This window comes from Ambystoma mexicanum, chromosome 9 (assembly GCF_040938575.1).
Source record: "Ambystoma mexicanum isolate Mex_15411 chromosome 9, UKY_AmexF1_1, whole genome shotgun sequence".
Classification (NCBI taxonomy): Eukaryota; Metazoa; Chordata; class Amphibia; order Caudata; family Ambystomatidae; genus Ambystoma; species Ambystoma mexicanum.
The window spans coordinates 1,222,660,182-1,222,681,028 of record NC_090931.1 but is presented as its reverse complement, the minus strand read 5'-3'; the positions used below and the strand labels follow the sequence as shown (position 1 = coordinate 1,222,681,028).

The 20,847-nt window shown below is 46.6% G+C and overlaps 1 protein-coding gene across 2 annotated transcripts in view; it reads left to right on the top strand.

Moving 5' to 3' along the window:
• ACMSD (aminocarboxymuconate semialdehyde decarboxylase) overlaps window positions 1-20,847 on the top strand; it is a 606,399-nt gene that overhangs the window by 537,821 nt on the left and 47,731 nt on the right. For both annotated transcript variants that reach the window (XM_069616567.1, XM_069616568.1), the window contains exon 9: window positions 15,401-15,499. In XM_069616567.1, the coding sequence (XP_069472668.1) occupies window positions 15,401-15,499 (99 nt within the window). The remainder of the gene's footprint in view (window positions 1-15,400; window positions 15,500-20,847) is intronic.

Sequence of the window (20,847 nt, the reverse complement as noted above, 5' to 3'; positions counted from 1 at the left end):
ACGATTCCTCCTACGGGAGTTTACAAATGTCCTGGGACAAATGTACCAATGTGGCAGTGCAAAAAATCTAGCATAGCGTGAAACGTAAATTGAAAGAATTGCAAAAACTGCAAATGCAACGACTTGCACAGTTACAGAGTCGCAAGCATTAGCAAACCGTGTACATAAGACTCTTGTGTCTAGTGTCTCCCCTGCCCTGGTCCTGTGGGCCTGCATGGAATGCCTGTGGAATGCTGATGTGTGGAATGTTGCTGTGTCAGTGCCCTGAATGTTCCATGGATGTTGGTTGGTGGATGAGACCCTGTGAGAGTGTGAGCCGGTGGATCTTTCCTATGTCTTCCCTTTTACTTACCTTATAAGTTACCTGATATGTTGCCTTGTCAACTTGGACTTAAGTAAAAGAGTTCACTTCCCTACCTGATGTGTCAGAGTTTTTCTTCACCAGGAGCACATCTTTACACACTGTCGACTGCTATTAGTAGAGAATGATATCTCTGATTACTTACAAGTACTCTTCCTTACACCGAGTCCTACTCTCCCTCACCACAGGCCATACCCTTGAACGCTGTCAACCTTCTCCAATCCATACTCCAAAAGAATCAGCCTTTTTTCTCATCCCACCATCATGTGATGGCCCTTCTGGGTGACTATGGAGGACACCCTAACCATGATCCTCCTGATAAATGACCAACGAGTTGGGGTGAGCGCCGTCCCTGGGGAGGGAGCGGCGTGCGTCTTGGCAGATACGAGAAAAGACAGGCCTCGTAAAGAAGATTACAATTTAGTAATCACAGCATTATTGTTAGGGAAGACTTGTCTTTACTGCACCTTTCCTTCCATCTTTATGGAACCCCCAAACTTTTTGCTTTTATTTTTTATTCTCTACTTGCTAGTAGTCATTTTTCATAGAGTGTTTTGGCCATAAATAAATGACTGTATTTGTATACATCATGTCTAAGTGTAATCTGTGATTCCCAATGTGACATCATTGTGGACCCTTTACAAGCTCACCACCTCTGAAGAACTTAGCCTAGACCGCCTGTCACTGCTACCTACATTGGTTTAGCTACAGCTTCCTCTCAAAATATAGGTTGGCTTTCTATACATCTGACCACCAGGCCAGAGTATAGAAAATCAGTCCGAACAAATTGGTGTAGAGTGGTGGGATGACCCTCTCCGCATAACATCTGGGTGTTTTGTGAAAACAATCTGCATTGGGTGCCACAGTGTAGATCACTGGTGGTGGGTCTGCATTATACTTAAACAGAACACTATAATGTTTGATTACTTGTAGATCCAAGTCACCTACTATACTAGATAAAATAGAAACAATCACTTTCACCACTTTAAGTGCCTCAAAAGTGTATCAGTTAAGAAATATGTGTGTTGATAGGGGCTTGACAGTCTCTGGCACAAAAGCAGAGTTGTTGTGAAACTTCTTGACTTTGAAAGAAATAAGGTTGTGCCTAACTTAGCAAATGGTCCTGATAGTGGAGCTTGGGAGAGACCCAGCATCAGTAATGTAGTTACTGCCACTGCAGTGGCTAATGTTGAGGATGAGGAGAAAGAAAGTGCATCTTCAGGGCGTCTGGCTGTGACCTCCTCAGATGCTGAGGCATTGTTCAGTTTGAAAAAGGAGAAACCTAGGCTCAGAGAGAAACAGCTTGAGTTTGTAATGGCCACATTGGAATATGAGAGGGTTGAAAAGCAGAAAGACAGGGATCACCAGCTGGACTTTGCCAAGATTCAGGCTTCACAAGGTTCTTCCAGAGGATCTGGGGATAGTTCTGGGTTCTCTTCACATCCTAGGTTTCCAAAGGATCTCTTAAGTATGTATGAGGAGAAGAATGACATCATTGACTGGCCTGTAACCTTTGAGTATGCATGTGAGGTACAGGGAGTGAGTGATGCTGACAGGATTGAATGGCCGATCAGCAGACTGGCCCATTCTGGCTGTGGTGCCATTATGGGAATGTCAAAGACTGATAGATTAGACTTTGTAAAACTAAAGCAATCTCTTATCCCCAAGTTTTGGAAGACTCCTGCTCAATACTTGAGGAGGTTTAGAGAATACAAAAGAAAAGAAAGTATGACCTATGTAAGCAGCATTTGGCTGACTCAAAGGAGTTAACTTCAAAGAGTCTAGCCATTGCTGCTGACTTGTGACTATCACATAGAGTGTCCCATAAGGACAAGACTGCTTCAGGTAAGCAGGAGGAGGGAAAGAAGCAGAAAGAGAAAGAGATTGGGGGTACTGATAAAACAATGTCCAAGAAGGCCCACAAAATGTTTAATAAGGAGGAATTCATCAGAATCAGGCCAGGGTAGTGGGACTAACCCTTGAACGCATGTGAGTGATTTCTCTAAGCCTCCCTATGTGTCAAGTGCCAGTGGGACTTGTTACACTTGTGGAGCAAGTGACAACAGGACGGGGGCTCACATGTAAGGGTAAGAACTTCGGGGTCCCCTCTGCCAGTCTGGCCTTCTCTCAGTATGAGGAAGAAGAGATGGCAGGGGTGTCCTCCTTTTAGACTGGATTGCCTCAGAGGAAGAGTCTAAAGTTAGTCTAGATTCCTTGGAAACTAGTAGTGCTGGAGCATTGGCTCCCATCCCAGTCCTGTTGCATAGGGTTAATTCTAATGAGGATAGTGTTCAGGTAGGAGGTGTAAATACCTCTACTTAGGAACACTGGGCTCAGTCCTACTCAAGTAGCTTCCTTCATGGTAAACCCACGGGTTCTTGCAAGAGTTCCTGTGCAGGGATACTCAATTGGCTTGTAGGCCCTCTCTTATTGTTCCAGTAGCACCTTTCATTCAAGCTTTGAATAGAAGAATGCTCGGGGCATCTGTCAATATGAGGGGAGTGCTTCCTAGAAGAGTGCTGGTGTGTTCAGGCCCTCACCAGACCCTTCAAGCACTCAGTCTCAAAATCAGACTGTCTTAGCCAAGCCTATTAGAAAGCCGAGGTGTAAGGGGAAACCCATGGTCAGAGGAGTCGGAAACAGAGGCTGAGGGAAGGAGGATATTCCCCCTGCCGTACCTACAACATCTGTTGAGGTAGTTTGAAGAGTCCCTATTACTAGTTTGGAAGAACGACCCCCAGAAAACCTTGAATCCTATGGGCCTCCTCAGCTGCCTAGTATACAGGTAGAGCAGAGTCCCAGGAGAGAAAGAAATATGGGCCAACAGAAAAGGAAACCATCGTGGTAAGGCCTATGGAGAAAGGCCTGCTTCCAATGGGAGGATTCTCCTCCAGTGAAGCAAAGGATTCACAAGGAAGGTGGGTTACTGCAAATTAATCCCACAGAGCCCAACAGAGAAAGCCTTGAGAGGTTGGAGGTTACTCGGGTTGTGAGGCCCTTCCTCCTACTGTTGGTGTGTGACATTCCCCAGGTGATGCATCCTAATGTCCGGATATCACCTGTGTGGCCTAACACACATTCTTTCTGGCCCATGATGGGGGTCCCAGAAGAAAACCATTGTAGGATTCTCACTCTCTGTCACCAGGTTCACAGGGGTGAGACAGGAATTCAATTACTCCAGAGTTCACTTTTTAGTAATGAACTCATTGTTACCAGAGACAAGGCCTACTTTTATTAGCCCCTTAACTCTGGAGACCACTGACAATAGGTTACAATTGGTGATTGCTGATCACAATCCTATATGTCCTTGTGCCAGCCAACAGAGAATGACTGCCAAGTCAATCATTGACACCCTACTGAATGACAGTCCTAGAGGTAGCTCCTCTGACGTACTCGCTAGTGGTCACACCCAGTGGAGGGATGGTGAAGTGACCTATCAGGTGTCACTGAGCTGTCATCCACAGGATGGTCTGAGACAAAGATCTGTCAGATCTCTCATGAGTTTGATTGGCGCTCTCTGTGAACCCCAGAGAATGAGTGGTACCTTCTCCTGTCATATTTATTCTGCAAATCCCTAACCACCTGTCAGTGGTCCGGGCCTTGCCATGTTTCACAGCTTGGCAAGGTGAACTATCCTCAAGGCTTTGGTAAACTTGGACAGGTTGCCATGCAGTTTCCTAGGAATAGTGTGGGGGATTTTATCTTGAGAGATACAATTGGAGCCCTGCTTATGGCTATAGAGTGGGAGCCAGCAAGATGTGTGTGTGTCCCTGCCCCATGCCAAAGCAGCCCTTCTGAGACAGCAGTTTTGGCCTTTTCAGAGCCTTACTTCAGTGTATGGACTTCTGGATTGGTGGCTGCAACTGACACCTGTCAAATGGGTTTAGCCCCTGTTTTGAATGGGGAAATGGATCTCAGCAATACATGTCAGGATGCAACGGCAGATTCAACACCCACTTGGAAGGAACTGGGTCTAACTGAAGAGACTGGGTGTCAGGGCCTTCATCAGGTCAACTAATTCAGGAAGACAACCAAGTATCAGGTTGAACAGGAGCCATTGGCCTTCCTCAAGCATGAAGTTGGTGTATGTGGGGACAAGATGCAACCTCTTGTCAGTGAAGAATGTCATGTACAGATCTGGGCAACCCCCACTACCCAAGCCCAAGTGAGGACTTTCCTGGCCCTCACTGGGAAACACAGGAACAAACTGGAAGCCCATGGCAATATAGCTGTCCCTCTGTCAGAACACTCTGGTCCTAGGCGCAGGAGCGACGCAGTACCAACCACCCCCACTATGGTCGTGGAGCCTGCAAGTCGAAGCTTACGCAGACTACCCGGACCAGAGCAGGGAAGGAGGGTTAGGGTCTCGTTGATTGGATAGGTTGGGGGATTTTAGGGAAACCGGATTGAGGTTTGGGTAGAGGTTGTGGATAGGACGGGGAATGGAAGGGTTGATTGTTGCACACTTTAGATTGTACTTGGTACCAAGTAGTTATTTGCACACCACCTCCACATAGTCAGACTTAGGCCCCCTCACTGCTCAATAACGTACAAGTCTAAACCATGCACCTAATTCTGTCCACAACTAATTAGCATTTCTTGGCATGCAAACTTAGCTCTGGGTTTCAGTGTCCTGTCCATGATGAAGCCGTCAAGTCTTGTGGCAGGTCCGTAGTGTTCAGTGCTGGTCCAAGAAGCTAAAAGAAATAACACAAGTTAGGGTGTTGCCTCTGCATTCCCACCTTCTCATTCATTCCTCACACGCACAAACACACTACATTCTAGCTGCCACCCGGGCTCAAATCACGGGCTTTAGAGTGTGCCAAAGTTTTGCCACTCTTTGGGGCTTTTCCACTTGTTCCTGATGTGGAAAGAATGCCAGTGTTAATTCCCACAGGGGTCTTCCTTCAGACCGCCGCGGTAACTTTTGCCCATGTGTTTTCGCCTCCCGTGCGCCGAGTTTTCCCTGGTTCCAGGAGGCGGGAACACACGGCACGGTTCAGTTCCCCACTACGAATGCAAGCGCGGATTAGCGACGCGCCTAGGACACGCCCACTTATCTTTCCTGTAGGCGCAGGGGCTAGGAATGTTGCGGGCTAAAGCCCCCTGCGCTTCTCCCCCGATCCCTCTGATCCCCCAAGATGGGTTAAAGACTTATCTTGCAGGAGCGAGGGGCCGAACTGCTTTTCCGGCGGGGCGGGGCCCCTCGCGACTGATTCTGGAGGAGCTGGGCTTTGCACGTCCTCTCCTTCCGAAGTCTCAAGCGCAAGCCCCGTGCCTCGGGGCTTGCGCATGCGCGTTCATGTGCCACACCCTGCTGGACTCCTGATTGGCCCGTGGCGCCCCCGAGCATGCTGGGAGTTGTAGGCAGGAGACTGCTTCTGCTGGGAGCTGTAGTTTTTGAAGGCTGCTTTTCTGCAAAAGGGGCACAGCAGCCTTTTAAACGGATACAGCTTTCTGGATCCAACTTGTACGTGCATCACAGCCCCCACCATGCCCCTCTGCACCCCTTGTCTCGGCTTGGTCTTGGCTTTGGTCCTGACAGCACTCCCCCTCCCACGGAAGGTAGACCCTCCGGGTTTATCTGGATAATTCTTGTGGAAAGTGCGCAACAATCTTGGAGCATGAACGTGATGTGAGGGCTCCCACGAGCGCTCTTCAGGTCCATACCCCACCCAGTCCACTAAATAATACAATTGGCCGTTCGTGCTCTTTTTGGAGTTCAAAATTGCACGTACCTCATATTCAGGTTCCCCGTGAACAATTATCGGGAGGTTTTTTTTAACGGGAGTTCCATGCGGGGCAGGCTTTAGCAGGGACGTGTGGAATGTGGGATGAATTTTCATTTGGGAGGGTAATTCCAATCTAATTGCAACTGGATTCACGATCTGTACAATTGGGAATGGGCCTAAGTAGCGGGGCTGTAATTTCCGGGGACCATCCAATCGAATATTGCGGGTGGAAAGCCACACCTTGTCACCCACACGATAGGGAGGACTGGCACGGCGGTTTTTGTCTGCATAATACTTATAAGAGTTTTTTGCTCTAACGAGATTACCTTGTACCTCCTTCCAAACTTGCTCAATTTCTATCCGCTGTCCCGCTAGTGTGGGCAATTCCACTTCTAAGGACGGGACAGCTACGGGAAGAATACGTGGATGTCGTCCATAAAGACAGTAAAAGGGAGTCTTTTTGGTGGACGTGTGTAAGGCATTATTGTAGGCTAGTTCAGCTAACCAAGTATGCTGGACCCAAGTGGTTTCCCTGCTTGCAGCAAAGCAACGCAAGTATTGCTCGAGCCCTTGATTTACACGCTCGGTTTGGCCGTCCGTCTCGGGATGATACCCGGATGACAAATGGACTTCCATCCCAACGATCCTACAAAATTCACGCCAAAATCGTGAAATGAATTGTGGGCCTCTGTCGGTGATAACATGGTGTGGAAGCCCGTGTAAGCGAATGACGTTTTGCAGGAAGAGTTCTGCAATTGCACTAGCGGTTGGGACTCCCTTGCAAGGAATAAAATGGGCCATTTTTGAAAAGGTATCTACTACAACCAATATTGACGTGTAACCCTGTATCGGCGGGAGATCCACAATGAGGTCCATGGTTACAGTATGCCATGGTACGTCTGGAGTTGGTAAAGGACGCAGAAGGCCTGCAGGTCTTTGGTGACTGGCCTTATTGCGGGCACAGGTGTCACACTTTAATATGTGTTGCTGAACATCTTGTCGCCACTTCGGCCACCAGAAGTATCTAGCCACCAGCTCTTGTGTTTTTGACCTTCCCGGATGACCTACAAGGGATGAGTCATGACACCACGACATGGCCTTTTCCCGGAGTGCCGCAGTAGGCAAATACAGAGCATGAGCGTGGTAGGGAAGCCCTGCAAGAACTACATTCCGAGGGTCCTGTTTGCACCAATGGTGTAGTTCTTGCATAGAGAATTCTTTCTGAATTCCTTCAAAGAAATCAGAGGTCGCCCCAATAATATGAGCGGGAGGAATTATTGATTGGGGCGTGGGGTTCGCCTCTCGAATTGTCGGCTCGGGATAGCGTGACAAGATGTCAGCTTTCTGGTTGCTGTTTCCGGGCCTATATGTGATGATAAAGTCGAACTCCGCGAAGTACATGGCCCAACGCAGCTGACGTGGACTCAGGGTATTGGCGGTTTTGATAAATTGTAGGTTTCGATGGTCTGTGATTACTGTTATCGTATGACGTGCACCCATCAGATAATGCCGCCATTCGCTAAATGCTGCCTTTATTGCCAGCAGTTCTCGATCTGCGATGATGTAATTCACCTCGGCTGGCAGCAGCTTCCTAGAATAATAGGCCACCGGATGTAACAAACCCGTCATTGGATCCCTTTGGGACAGAATGGCCCCCAAAGCATAACTGGAGGCGTCCGTTTCAACCACAAATGGTCTGGACAAGTCTGGGTGTTTTAGTACCGGAGCGTCAGTGAAGTCCTTTTTGAGCTGATTAAAACCCTGTTCGGCTGAGGCATCCCAAACAAACGGGCAACCCTTACGAAGAAGCTTCGTGATTGGAGTAACCAATGCTGAAAAATTCTTAACAAAGCGTCTGTAAAAATTTGCAAATCCTAGAAAGGATTGTATATCCTTCACATTAGCAGGGGGTGCCCAATCTACAATTGCCTGCACCTTTTTGGTATCCATTTGAACGCCGGTTGGGGTTAGGAAATAACCTAAGAACTCCACAGTGGTACGATGAAACTCGCACTTTTCTAACTTTGCGTAGAGATGATGTTCTCGCAATCTTTGCAACACCGCACGAACATGTCGGACATGTTCCTGGAGACTACTGGAATAGATGAGGATGTCGTCAATGTACACAACAGCACATACATCTAAATATTCTCGAAGTACCTCATCCAGGAAATGTTGAAAGGCGGCGGGGGCGTTACAGAGGCCGAATGGCATGACCTGATATTCATACAATCCGAACTTGGTTCGGAAGGCGGTCTTCCACTCGTCTCCTTCACGTACCCGTACCAAGTGGTATGCGCCTCGAAGGTCCAACTTGGTATAGATGACCGCACCCCTGACTTGGTCAAGAAGTACTGGGATTAAAGGGAGCGGATAACGGTTTTTAATGGTTATCCGGTTCACTCCGCGGTAATCAATACAAGTCCGGAGCTCCCCAGACTTCTTCGGTACGAAGAACAGAGGTGACGAAACCGGAGAATTAGAGTGCCGAATAAAACCACTCTTGAGGTTTGATGCTATGTATTCCCGGAGGTGGTCATTCTCAGCCTCGGTCAAAGCGTAGATGCGGCTGCATGGCAATACCGCCCCTGGCTCCAGGTCTATCCGGCAATCGAAGGGCCGGTGTGGAGGTAAAGACTCAGCAGCCTGTTTATTAAACACATCCGCAAAGTCGGCATACTCTTGGGGCAGATCTTCAGGACGTACCTCTGGTTGACTGTTAGCAATGCAGATGGAACGTATGTCCGGCAAAGCCTTTTTTAAGCAATGTTCTTTGCAATATGGAGAATTCAGGTCTATCGATCCTGAGGTCCATTGAATGTGAGGGTCATGCTTCTTTAACCATGGCAAACCCAGGATAAGCCCAAATTGCGGGGCGGCAATAATGTCAAAGGCAATCTTTTCTGTATGCCCATCTCCACACCGAAGGATTATAACACAGGTACTATGGGTAACGGGACCTGAACTAAGGGGGGTACCATCAACTGCATGTACCAGTTCTGAAGTAGGTTTACATTGCACCGGAATTCCTAAAGTACCCACAAACTGGGCATCGATGAAATTACCAGTTGCACCCGAGTCGATTAACAGTGTAACCTGTTTCCTCTTTGTCAAGAACTCTAAGCAACCCTTCTGAGTGATATAGGGGCCATGATTCGAATAGCCTGCAACTGGGGCCCTGCTGACTAGGCTCGGCCGGGTGACCCCCACTACCGACGAGCCAAGGCGTTTCCCTGGTTTTTTGGTTTGGCGGGGCATTCGCGAACGAAATGCCCAGCCTTACCGCAATACATACAGACCCCGTATTTTCTTCTCTGCTCTTTCTCTTCTTTTGTTAGGGGGCCCCGGATGGAGCCGATTTGCATCGGCTCATCCCCCTCAGATTTGTCCACCGTCCCACGAGATCCTTTAAACTGGTCTAACCGTGGTACAGGACGAGATTCTCCTCTTCTCTTGTCGCCTCGCCTTTCCGCCAAGCGGTGGTCAAGACGCAAGGCTAAGTTGATCATATCCGAACACTCTCTTGGCTGTGGATCAACCTGAGCTATAAGATCTTTTAACTCGTCTTTTAACCCCTGATAAAATAGGGACATCCTCTTTTCTCTGGGCCATTCGGCTTCTGCTACTAGCCGGTTGAACTGCGTGACATAAGTCACCAGTTCCCTATTGCCTTGCCTTAAACTCAGCAGTTCCCGATCCTTGCAGAGGGTGGCTGCCTGTCGATTAAAGATCTTCTCAAATTCCCCTAGAAACTCATCCCAGTCATACAGGACAGCATCGTCCTTTTGAACCAAAGGATTCGCCCAAGAGGCGGCGTCCCCTGTAAGGTACGATATCACGAAGGCTGTACGTGCTTGAGCAGACCGAAAGGCTGATGCCTTGGTGAGAAAGTGGAGACGACATTGGGTCAAAAACGTAGAGAATCTTTGCGGATCCCCTGCATATCGCTCTGGAGGTGCAAGGGGAACTATGGCTTCCGGGGTTACATGTACCTGTACCGGGGTAGACGGTTGACCAGGTAAGGGCGATGCTTGGGCAGCTAGATTCCGCACCTGCGCGGACAAAGTTGCATATTCTTGCCTGGATGCGGCTAACTCCCCTTGCAAATCCTGCAAGGCTTTAGCAATCTCTTCCATGACTTGTTGTGAGGGTTGGCTGTGCCGCTCAGGCGCCTGGAAAATACGTGGGCTTGCGCTTCTGTCAGAACACTCTGGTCCTAGGCGCAGGAGCGACGCAGTACCAACCACCCCCACTATGGTCGTGGAGCCTGCAAGTCGAAGCTTACGCAGACTACCCGGACCAGAGCAGGGAAGGAGGGTTAGGGTCTCGTTGATTGGATAGGTTGGGGGATTTTAGGGAAACCGGATTGAGGTTTGGGTAGAGGTTGTGGATAGGACGGGGAATGGAAGGGTTGATTGTTGCACACTTTAGATTGTACTTGGTACCAAGTAGTTATTTGCACACCACCTCCACATAGTCAGACTTAGGCCCCCTCACTGCTCAATAACGTACAAGTCTAAACCATGCACCTAATTCTGTCCACAACTAATTAGCATTTCTTGGCATGCAAACTTAGCTCTGGGTTTCAGTGTCCTGTCCATGATGAAGCCGTCAAGTCTTGTGGCAGGTCCGTAGTGTTCAGTGCTGGTCCAAGAAGCTAAAAGAAATAACACAAGTTAGGGTGTTGCCTCTGCATTCCCACCTTCTCATTCATTCCTCACACGCACAAACACACTACATTCTAGCTGCCACCCGGGCTCAAATCACGGGCTTTAGAGTGTGCCAAAGTTTTGCCACTCTTTGGGGCTTTTCGACTTGTTCCTGATGTGGAAAGAATGCCAGTGTTAATTCCCACAGGGGTCTTCCTTCAGACCGCCGCGGTAACTTTTGCCCATGTGTTTTCGCCTCCCGTGCGCCGAGTTTTCCCTGGTTCCAGGAGGCGGGAACACACGGCACGGTTCAGTTCCCCACTACGAATGCAAGCGCGGATTAGCGACGCGCCTAGGACACGCCCACTTATCTTTCCTGTAGGCGCAGGGGCTAGGAATGTTGCGGGCTAAAGCCCCCTGCGCTTCTCCCCCGATCCCTCTGATCCCCCAAGATGGGTTAAAGACTTATCTTGCAGGAGCGAGGGGCCGAACTGCTTTTCCGGCGGGGCGGGGCCCCTCGCGACTGATTCTGGAGGAGCTGGGCTTTGCACGTCCTCTCCTTCCGAAGTCTCAAGCGCAAGCCCCGTGCCTCGGGGCTTGCGCATGCGCGTTGATGTGCCACACCCTGCTGGACTCCTGATTGGCCCGTGGCGCCCCCGAGCATGCTGGGAGTTGTAGGCAGGAGACTGCTTCTGCTGGGAGCTGTAGTTTTTGAAGGCTGCTTTTCTGCAAAAGGGGCACAGCAGCCTTTTAAATGGATACAGCTTTCTGGATCCAACTTGTACGTGCATCACAGCCCCCACCATGCCCCTCTGCACCCCTTGTCTCGGCTTGGTCTTGGCTTTGGTCCTGACACCCTCTGACTGCCCTCACTACTCATAGGGGACCTAAAGAGTTCTTATGGACCCCTGAGTGTGAGAAGGCATTCACTGGCCTGAAATAATCCCTAGGTCAGGCCGCTGGGTTAAGGGCACCTAATTGGAAGAGACCTTTCTTAGTGCAGGCAGATTCCAATGACACTGGGATAGTTGGAAAACGTTCACAGTTTAATGACAGAGGTGAGGAACATCCTATATGTCTAATCAGCTACTAGTTTAGGAGTGGAGAACTCAGTTGGCCGTAGGTGGAGAAGAGTTGTTTTTCCATTGAATGGTGCCTTAGGATGTTGAGACTCACTTCACTGCGTATGCTCACCGTAAGCCTTTGAAGTGGTTGATAGATGTTAAGGGAGAGAATCCAAAGTGGTTCAGGTGGGTCATGAGTCTGCAGGCCTTGAACGTCATTATGGGGCATAGGCCAGATCCCAAATGTAGCAATTTTGATGAGCTGTCCAACAGGGATAACCAACTGGAACAGAGGACCCATCCAGGGGTGGACTAGTTCCGCCTGTCCCTTAGTCTGGGGGGCTTGTGTGTTAGGAAAGATTTCTCTTTACTGCCCCTTTACTTCCATCTTTATGGAACCCCCAAACGTTTTGCTTTTATTTTTTAATCTGACCTGAACTTTTTGCAGTACAGGGAAGTCTTAAACTTCACTGCACTGACCTTTGCTTATATGTTATGGGGAAACTGATATGTCCTTCAGGCTGTCAGTACTGGGAAACCTTGTTTCCCTTAGTTGTGTTGGTGTATTACTACTTTTGGTTACTTGTGTATCACTTGTGGTGACCTTTTATCATTGTACAAAGCAGCTTACACTTACACTGCAGTACAATGGGGTACATTTTTGTTTTGCAGTAGACTAACACTCAGATGATTTCTGGTTACTCTAGGTGTGCTAAAAGGATAAGGTGGTGGCAGCAGTGATGTTTTCCCACATTTTGAGAATTTTCGTTTTAGCCTTACTGCGTTTACCGCGTTTGGTAACTGTGGCTACTGGTCAAACATGGCCGTGCCACGAGATCTTTCGCTTGTCCTTTTGCCATCTTGTTCTTTAGCCTTCTTCCTGGGAAAGCCCGGATGTTGGCAGGCTACTGGAGGGCTGTGTGTGTTTGCTGGCAGGATGTGGGCTGGGACTGTCTGATCCCAGTCCACAAACCGGTTTCGGTGTGTCTGAGAGGTATGCATGAATGTTCCTGCCAGTGGTCCTGATTGGACCACTGCTGGGGTGTGTGTGTGGGCTAGGCCTGCTATTGGCTAGTGAGGGCAGCAGCTCTTACCTGGCTTTTAGGATAAGAAGAGGACCCCTGCACCCATTCTTCATATGTCCCAGACAAACCTGAAGGAGCCAAGTGTCCTGTCCAGCTGTGAGACTCGCGAGAGGAAGAGAGAGAGACTAAAAAGAATTATAAGATATGAGAATTTTAGGACAGACCAGAGGAATTCACGTGGATGGAATATGAACAGAGGGAATGGCAGTAGGGTGAGCCCAGTTAAGAAAGTGAGCAGTATCTGTCTCAGTGAGGGGAGAAAAAGCAGAAAAGGAAGGACATGGTAAGGGAGAAGGAGGAAGGAGATAAAGAAGCACATAGATTGAAAACTTCAGTAGTAAAATAGTGAGCGAGATCAGAAGCAGAGACAAAGGAAGAGTGGGAAGGGTCAGGTGGACGAGAAAAGAGAATAGAATTAGGAAGCTGGTAGAGACGACAAGAGTGCTGAGAGAAAGATAGAGTCAGCAAAGAAAAGCAAAAGTATTGTTTTTTACTTGCCAGAAGAAGAGAGTCATAGGAAGAGTGAGCAGTAGACAAGAGATCAAGGTCAAGAGGGGATTGGAACTTTTTCCACGAGCGTTCAAGTTTCCGGAGACGAGTACAAAGGGCAAGAAGAGAAAGAGTAAACCATGGAGGTGTTTACGAGGAAGAGTAAAAGAGTGTGCAGGATAAAGAGAATCTAAAGTGGATATAAGAGCTGCTTGAAAAGTATCAAGAGCAGCATCAACTGTAAGAGTAGAGACAGAGTGAGAGGGAGAGAAGTCAAAGAAGATGTAAAGGAGGATGGATCAAAAGAATGAAGATCACGACATAGAAACAAGTTAGAATAATATGATACGTTATTTATAACGCACATAATACCCAGAGGTTTCTAAGTGTGGACACGGGGATCGAACCTGTGTTGCTCGTGTCGTCTTGCTTCTAAACCAAGGACGTTGCCGCTGAGCTATCCTCCCAAGACAAGTAGAGAGGGGCACGGGAGGGGGAGGAGATAAAAGAATAGAAAAAGACAAGAGAAAGGAATCAGAGGAATAAACGGGGTAGGAAGAGACTAAGGCATTATAAGGAATGGAAGACAAAATAAGATCAAGAGAAGAACCAGAAGAATGAGAGGGGGAGGGCAGTCAAGAAACTGAGAAATGATACGAGTCCAATAGTGCAATTAAAGCAGAGGAGGAATTAATAGAGTCAAAATGTAGGTTGAAATTGCCAAGTAGAGAAAGGGCAGAAGGGGAGGGAGTAAAGTGCCAAGATCGGAGATAAATGAAAGAAGTGGTCCAGAAGGACGATAGATGATTAAAAAAGAGATTGGCAATGGTTTATAGAATGATGAAAAGTGCTACTCGAAAGAAGGGAAAGAGACAGAAGGACCAGAAGATGTCTGGCGTAACAAGAGGGTTGGGAGAGAATACTTACTCTGCCACCGTGACCAGATGGATGGGGGGAGGGGAAGAATTTGGAGGTAGCGGAAAAAAGAGAGGCAGGAGTGGCTGTATTAGAGCAGGAGATCCGGGTTTCAGTGAGAGAGAGAAAATGAAGGCTCAGTCGCTGGAACAAATCGAGAGTGGCATGCGATTTATTACATAAAGATCTGACGTTCCACAGGCCAATGGAAATTGGAATGAAAGGTTGAGTCAAAATCGGAGGGAAGATAAGGTTAGAGGTAGAACGAGAGCGAGGATGATAACTAAGAGCGCGTTGACAGGATGTGTGAACAGGAATGGGGTGCGACATAATGAAGAGAAGTACAATGGAGTAGCAGAGTTGCGACAATGGCCACGTTGGCAGCATGATAACAAACAAAAACAGTCAAATCAATAAGCAAGGAAACAAACAAAAAGTCAAAGTGGACCAGGTTCCAACCGGGGCAAACAGGATATGACGTAATTGGTAATGACAGATGCACTCACAGGGGCATACACATGTACACATAAAGAAACTCAAAAGAGAAGTTGGTGGATATGCAGTGAACCACAGAAAGACATAACAAACACTGAGAGACATTAAGCAAGAGGCCAGCAGGCAGCACATAAACACTGAATGAGAGAGATGGAGGACTGACAGACAAGCACAGGACCAGTGATAGACAAGCAGGGAGGATATAGACAAGCGCAGAAGCAAAGATAGGAAGGAATGGAGCAAGCCAGAACAATAGGCACAGGGAGGGCAAAAGAAAGGCAGGGAGAAGGGCTAGAAGGACCACAGAAACAGGTAAGAGGTTTGAATATGAGGAGGTATTCACACGAGCAAAAATAATCCCCTTTTACCTTTTTCACTTTTCCTTTAACCCAAAATTCTGTTTGGAGTTCTGATTGTCAGATGATATATGATTGTAGACTACTCTGGCAGCCACCTGTGTGAGATTTCATCTTTAAAGCACGTTAGCAATGTGTGGGCTCTGTATTGCGAGTTAAACGATACAATTTGAAAACTGCACTTTGGTGCAGCGATAAAATGACTTGACTTATAGCTTGTAACTTTTTGCTAATCCATTTTTCTTAATTTTTAGGATAAAGTGATTTTAGGAACAGACTACCCTTTTCCACTGGGAGAACTTGAACCTGGAAAATTGATAGATTCCATTGAAGAATTTGATGAAGGACTCAAAGTACGTATGCGTTCAGCACTGTAAGCTATAAGAGCGAGCGAGAGAGAAGAGAGAAAGTGAGAGAGAAGAGAGAAAAAGAGAAATCTTCTTGTTATCTCTGACTTGAATTCTGAATGAGTTGTTGAGATTTAGAATGAAGTCACAGATCAAACAGGGGTTTACAGATGATTCCTCATAAAAAGCAGATGTGCCACAAAATGAAACAGGGGCCAGCCCCCCTCCTCCGCGGTACCCCATTACCAGCACTTCCTTCAGGCACCTCTCGCTGACTAGCCTACTGAGTCAGGTTTACCCCTGTCCTTGCACTTCACATCCTTAGCCTTGTCTCCCTATGCACTTGCCCTCCACAGGCTCTCCTGGCACTTGCTCCGCCTCAGCCCTGGGGCCTCCCCCCTGCACTCCATTTACTTCACTGGCACGATCCGAATGTCACAAGGCCTGGTAGGACCGTTTTTTGTTCTTTATGCTCCCCTGACCCCCCTCCCCTGTAAGTCGTGTGGCATCTGGAAACACTTTGTGCTGTATAGGCGCCATACAAACGAAATGTCCAATAGACAAAATAAATAAATAAATGTGGGTGCAAATTGCAAATTACACATAGTTCTTTCCAGCAATATTTTAATGCATGTCATGGAAAATACATTTAAACAGTCTTTGTATATTTATAAAACAAATGTTGAAATCACAATCACTTAATTACATGAGCTGTACTAGTCTTAATGTCGATGAGTGCAAAACTGAAAGTCGACGGTACTAAGATTAATCGTAACCACTGGTAATTGCTTTGTGCAACCTTCCAGGCCATTTGTTTCGGGTTGCTATGCCATCATAGAAGGGTAACGAACATATGCAATACAGGCTAGGTGCCACCCCAAATGGGGCAGTCAAGCCCACATCTGCTAGGTCACATCTCTTCTGCACGAGACCACAAGCATCCCCAAACATGTTTTGGACTCATTGGGCATCATCAGTGAGGTGTAGTTCGGGTCTCTAGGTACATCAGGCTCGGACATATGTCTGGACAAACCAGTCCCACTTAATTTTGGTCAGTTATTTGCAAAGAGCATCTCTTACATAAAAGCCTTTATTGCTCAAACTGTTAGCCTTAATAGTCATATACGTATTGTAGGTGAATGTGTATAGCTTCCATCTTTGGGCCTTACATGGCTTGTGTCTGGGTTGTATTAGAACATCTGCAATCGTATTCATTTCTCCTCGGCCATTTAAAAGAGGTATTTCATACCGTAGATCCAATGGAGGCAATGTGCGTTACCTTGAAATGTGCAGAGTGGAGGGGCCCAGGCTACTTTAAAATAGCTCTGCTGAGACCATCTTAAAGAAAGCGGTATCCGGTGTTGACCAATTAGCCAGTTGTCCCCCGATCTCCAAACTTTCCTTCCTGGTAAATGTTTTCTAGAGGATGGAGTTTAGAGTGTTTGTAACAGATAACCTGATTCAGTAAATAGACTATGGATAGATGCCTGCCAGCATCATGCTGGATTGTTCATCGGCCTTCAGCATTAGTGATTGAGATGAGATAGTTTAGCATGTGGTCATCTGGGAGTGGCTGGGGAAATCAGTCTGCAGTTGATGTCTTAATTCCTGCAGTACAGGACTGAACATATTCCACTTAATGGGCCACCTCATTTTGGAGCAATGAGTAGGTCCCCCACTCTTAAGCATGTCAATGGCAGGCATGATACATGGATATGGTATGGATGACAATGCTAATGCCACACAGATGTATGTTTCCTTATCAGGCACACCAGGAAAATAGGTCTTGCTGGCACTGTCTGCAAGGACAAATGTATATTCTAGACAGGGCTGTTTTAGCTGAATCGTAATCCAGATAAATAAAAAATGATGACTATATGATGATCTGGTTCAGCAAGAGAGAGCTCAATGTCCTACTGATCAATGGGACATTCTTGCACCTCTGTCTAAATATCAAGATATAGGGCCATATTCTCAAAGAGCAGTGCAAATTAAAGGAGTGCAGAGAATGTGCTTGTTTCATTTGCACTGCTTTAATAAATGCTCAAGTCACCTTATTCACAAAGGTGACCTCAGCTTTTCAGGATGGGCTGCACTGTAGCACAAATATGCACTGTCCCGCCCCCTTGCATCCATCAAGACTCCAGCAACCACGTGGTTGCTGAGAGTTATTTTTACTGGGATGAGCCGTTAAAGGGATATCTCAGTGAAATGCCTGGAAAAAAAGAATTTGGAGGATGGAAATGCTATTGTCAGAGCCGCAGTAAAACCTGCATCTGTCACACTTAAAAAGTAATACGACAGGTTCGGAAATGACCCTGTGATGATTTGCACCTCCCACTTGGCCTGCTTCAAAAGATGCAAGAGGATGACCCTCATTCCAGGGCATTTAAAAGTGCATCCCGTTTGTGAATTCGAGAAGCTGGTTTATCCTTGAGAGGCAGAGGATAAAGAAGACACGTGATACGAGGTAAGGGACAACTTGACTATTTATTTTCCTAGCTCCTAGCACCCCTCTCGTCACTTCACTTGCTCCTCCTCCAAACCCTGCAAGTGCCTCCTTCCACATACTGTGGTGTCCCTGCAATGACATAGCAACCCCCCCTCTTATCTGTCCAGTTCTATATTTCTTCCGCCCATCAACAAGGTCTTCTAATCACTCTTCCTGACGAGGCCTGGGTCGTCTGCAGGTGAGGCATCCCACTGCGTATTACTTTTTCGGGTCACGGTTCTTTTCACAGAGCCTTCCACCGGTTCCATGTGTTAATATCCCCGCAAAAATATTGCCATACAAGAATGGCGTCATATTTTTGCAGCAATATTAACCCATTAAACCTGCGGGGGACACCCCTGCAACCCCATATTATTTTCATTTACCCCAAAAATGATCCCCACTAATAATATAACCTATTGCCCTTTCTGATGACCATATTTATGATGATATTATTGGTGGGGATAATATAACCCGATACCCCTTCCACCTGCTGCTGCTCTCCTTCACCTCTGCTACATCATCACCTGGTTTTCGGAATGGTCGGAAGTGTGATGCATTCCACGTGACCACCTTATCATATAGTGCTACTGTTACCATGTATCCTTTCTTAGCCACGACTGTGGCAGTGTCCTGCATGTATCGGGGGTCTGATTTCCTTGTCTGTCTTTCTTGCACAAGCACTGCATCTCCAACCTTCAAAGTTCTTGGGAGACGCTCCTCTTCATTGATCTGTATACGCTTTTGCAGTGACCTTTCCTTGGTCATCTCTTTCCCGGATGTCAGCATCACTCTTATCTGTGCCCTTGACACAACTCGTCATCCTTGTCTTGAGAGGCCTGGCCATCATGAGTTCAGAGTTTCGAAATAGGGATTGCCTTACTGCCACAGGTTCTACAGGCTAAATATAATGGAACAACAAAAATGAACCTGGGCGAAATGAGATCAGAACATCTGTACACATTTCAACAATACCAAGTCTTGTAAAAAAAAATATATTTATTTATAAGCAATTTACACAAATATTTATTGTTCTCAATATCCACATTTAAACACCACCATTCATTCCATCATTCATTCACAATCTCACTATACATGTCAATATTCCACGCTTGTGGTACTAAGACCACCTAGAACCAATATATTAACATAAATTTCAACACCTCTTGGTGATTACAGTAAGTGTTAATACAAAAACAAATAGCATATTGCTTATTTGTTGTAACTCAACATATGTTTCGGTCGTCACAATAGGCCCCTAATTCAAGCCGGTAAATATAAGCGACCTTCTTCAGGAGACGGATGGTTCTGTTGCAACCACTCCGAAATGTCAAAAGGTGGAGGATGTCGTCAAACCTCAATCTACAAACAAACAACATACATAACATCAGAATTCCAATCTCTTATTTGTTTAGACACAGATATATCTTGTGTGTATATCTCAGTTTATGTGTATACAGATTGGCACTCACCTCCACAGGAAATAATGGAGACGCGTGTCAACGATGGACTAAATCCTGCAGTGGTGCTAGATAACTCTGCGCCTATACTGCAACGTAAGAGGAGGACAAAGCATCTTAGTAAGCCTGCCCTATAAACAATACACCATTGTATATATGGTATGGACACACTATCTTACCTGATCAAAAATTCAGGTATGGGGGTGTCTTGCAACTTTAGTCAATAAATCCAAAGAGGAAAAATCCCTGTTCTCATCTGAAATGTAACACAGAGACTCAATACTCAAATATTTTCATCTTGACAACACTGGAGGTAATCTAAACCTCCTATCAATTCACCTCACCTCATGTGGCTGAGTCCAGATATGTTCTTATTCTGGTACCCCAGTTCTTTCTCACTGCGCAGTGATTCCAGTTCAATGTTCCTGAAGGGATACATGGAACGAAACGTCATGCTTATATATCTAACTAACTCAGAACATTGTCAAGGTTTTGTTAATGCTGCTGTCTCACTCCCCTGCCCCTACTTACATAAAGTTTTGTGAAGGAAACAGATAAAAATTCCCTTCATGAATCTTTGTTCAATCATGCTGGAGGTCTATAACTACCCCAATATCATATTAGGCTTTTCTGACCCTAAAAAAAATAATAATAATAATGGGTTGTGTGCACAGTGACTGCCAAACAGCTTATAATGATGATGGAAAACACACAACTGCAGCCTTAGCTGGGCTGCTGCCTTAGCTGGGCTTCATGGCTGTTCAAACACCTCTATATGCGTGAAAAAGGGAAAAGCAAACACATCCCGCATTTATTCGCATGCGCTGTGCACGCTGATTGTCAGCAGAAATGGAATTGAAAGGGTCGAGTTTACCCTTGCGCTCTCTCTCTCTTCAAAACCTCACACAAACTGTGTGAATTTAAACACTCAAACACACACGCACATTTTACTTACCCTGGGTTCCTTCTCTCTTGTCCTGCACACACTCCAAATTTCGTGCTGGTTCCTGGGCGTGGCTTCCTTAAATACGCCATCAACATGGTGAAAGGACTCTTGAGCCCCAGTTCCCAGAGACCTCTGGGCCATGTAGTCCCTCCGTGTATAAAACATTTTGTAAAGCATTTTTTTCTTTTTTTTCTTTTTTTCATGAACCAAATAGTGTTTGTTTGATAAATCTGGGGAAACAATGCAGCATGAAGGATGAATTACCTAACCCTATTACGTGCATGAAAACAATAAATGCTGCTAAACCCTGATTGTTTCTGTTGGTGGACAGGACTGTTAAGCCCCAGCTCCCAGTGACTTTGGGCATTGTAGGCCCTTCATAGACAAATGTTTTTTACATAAACAAACATTTTGGATTGTGTAAAGATACCAGTGCAGCATGAGGGATGTTACAAAA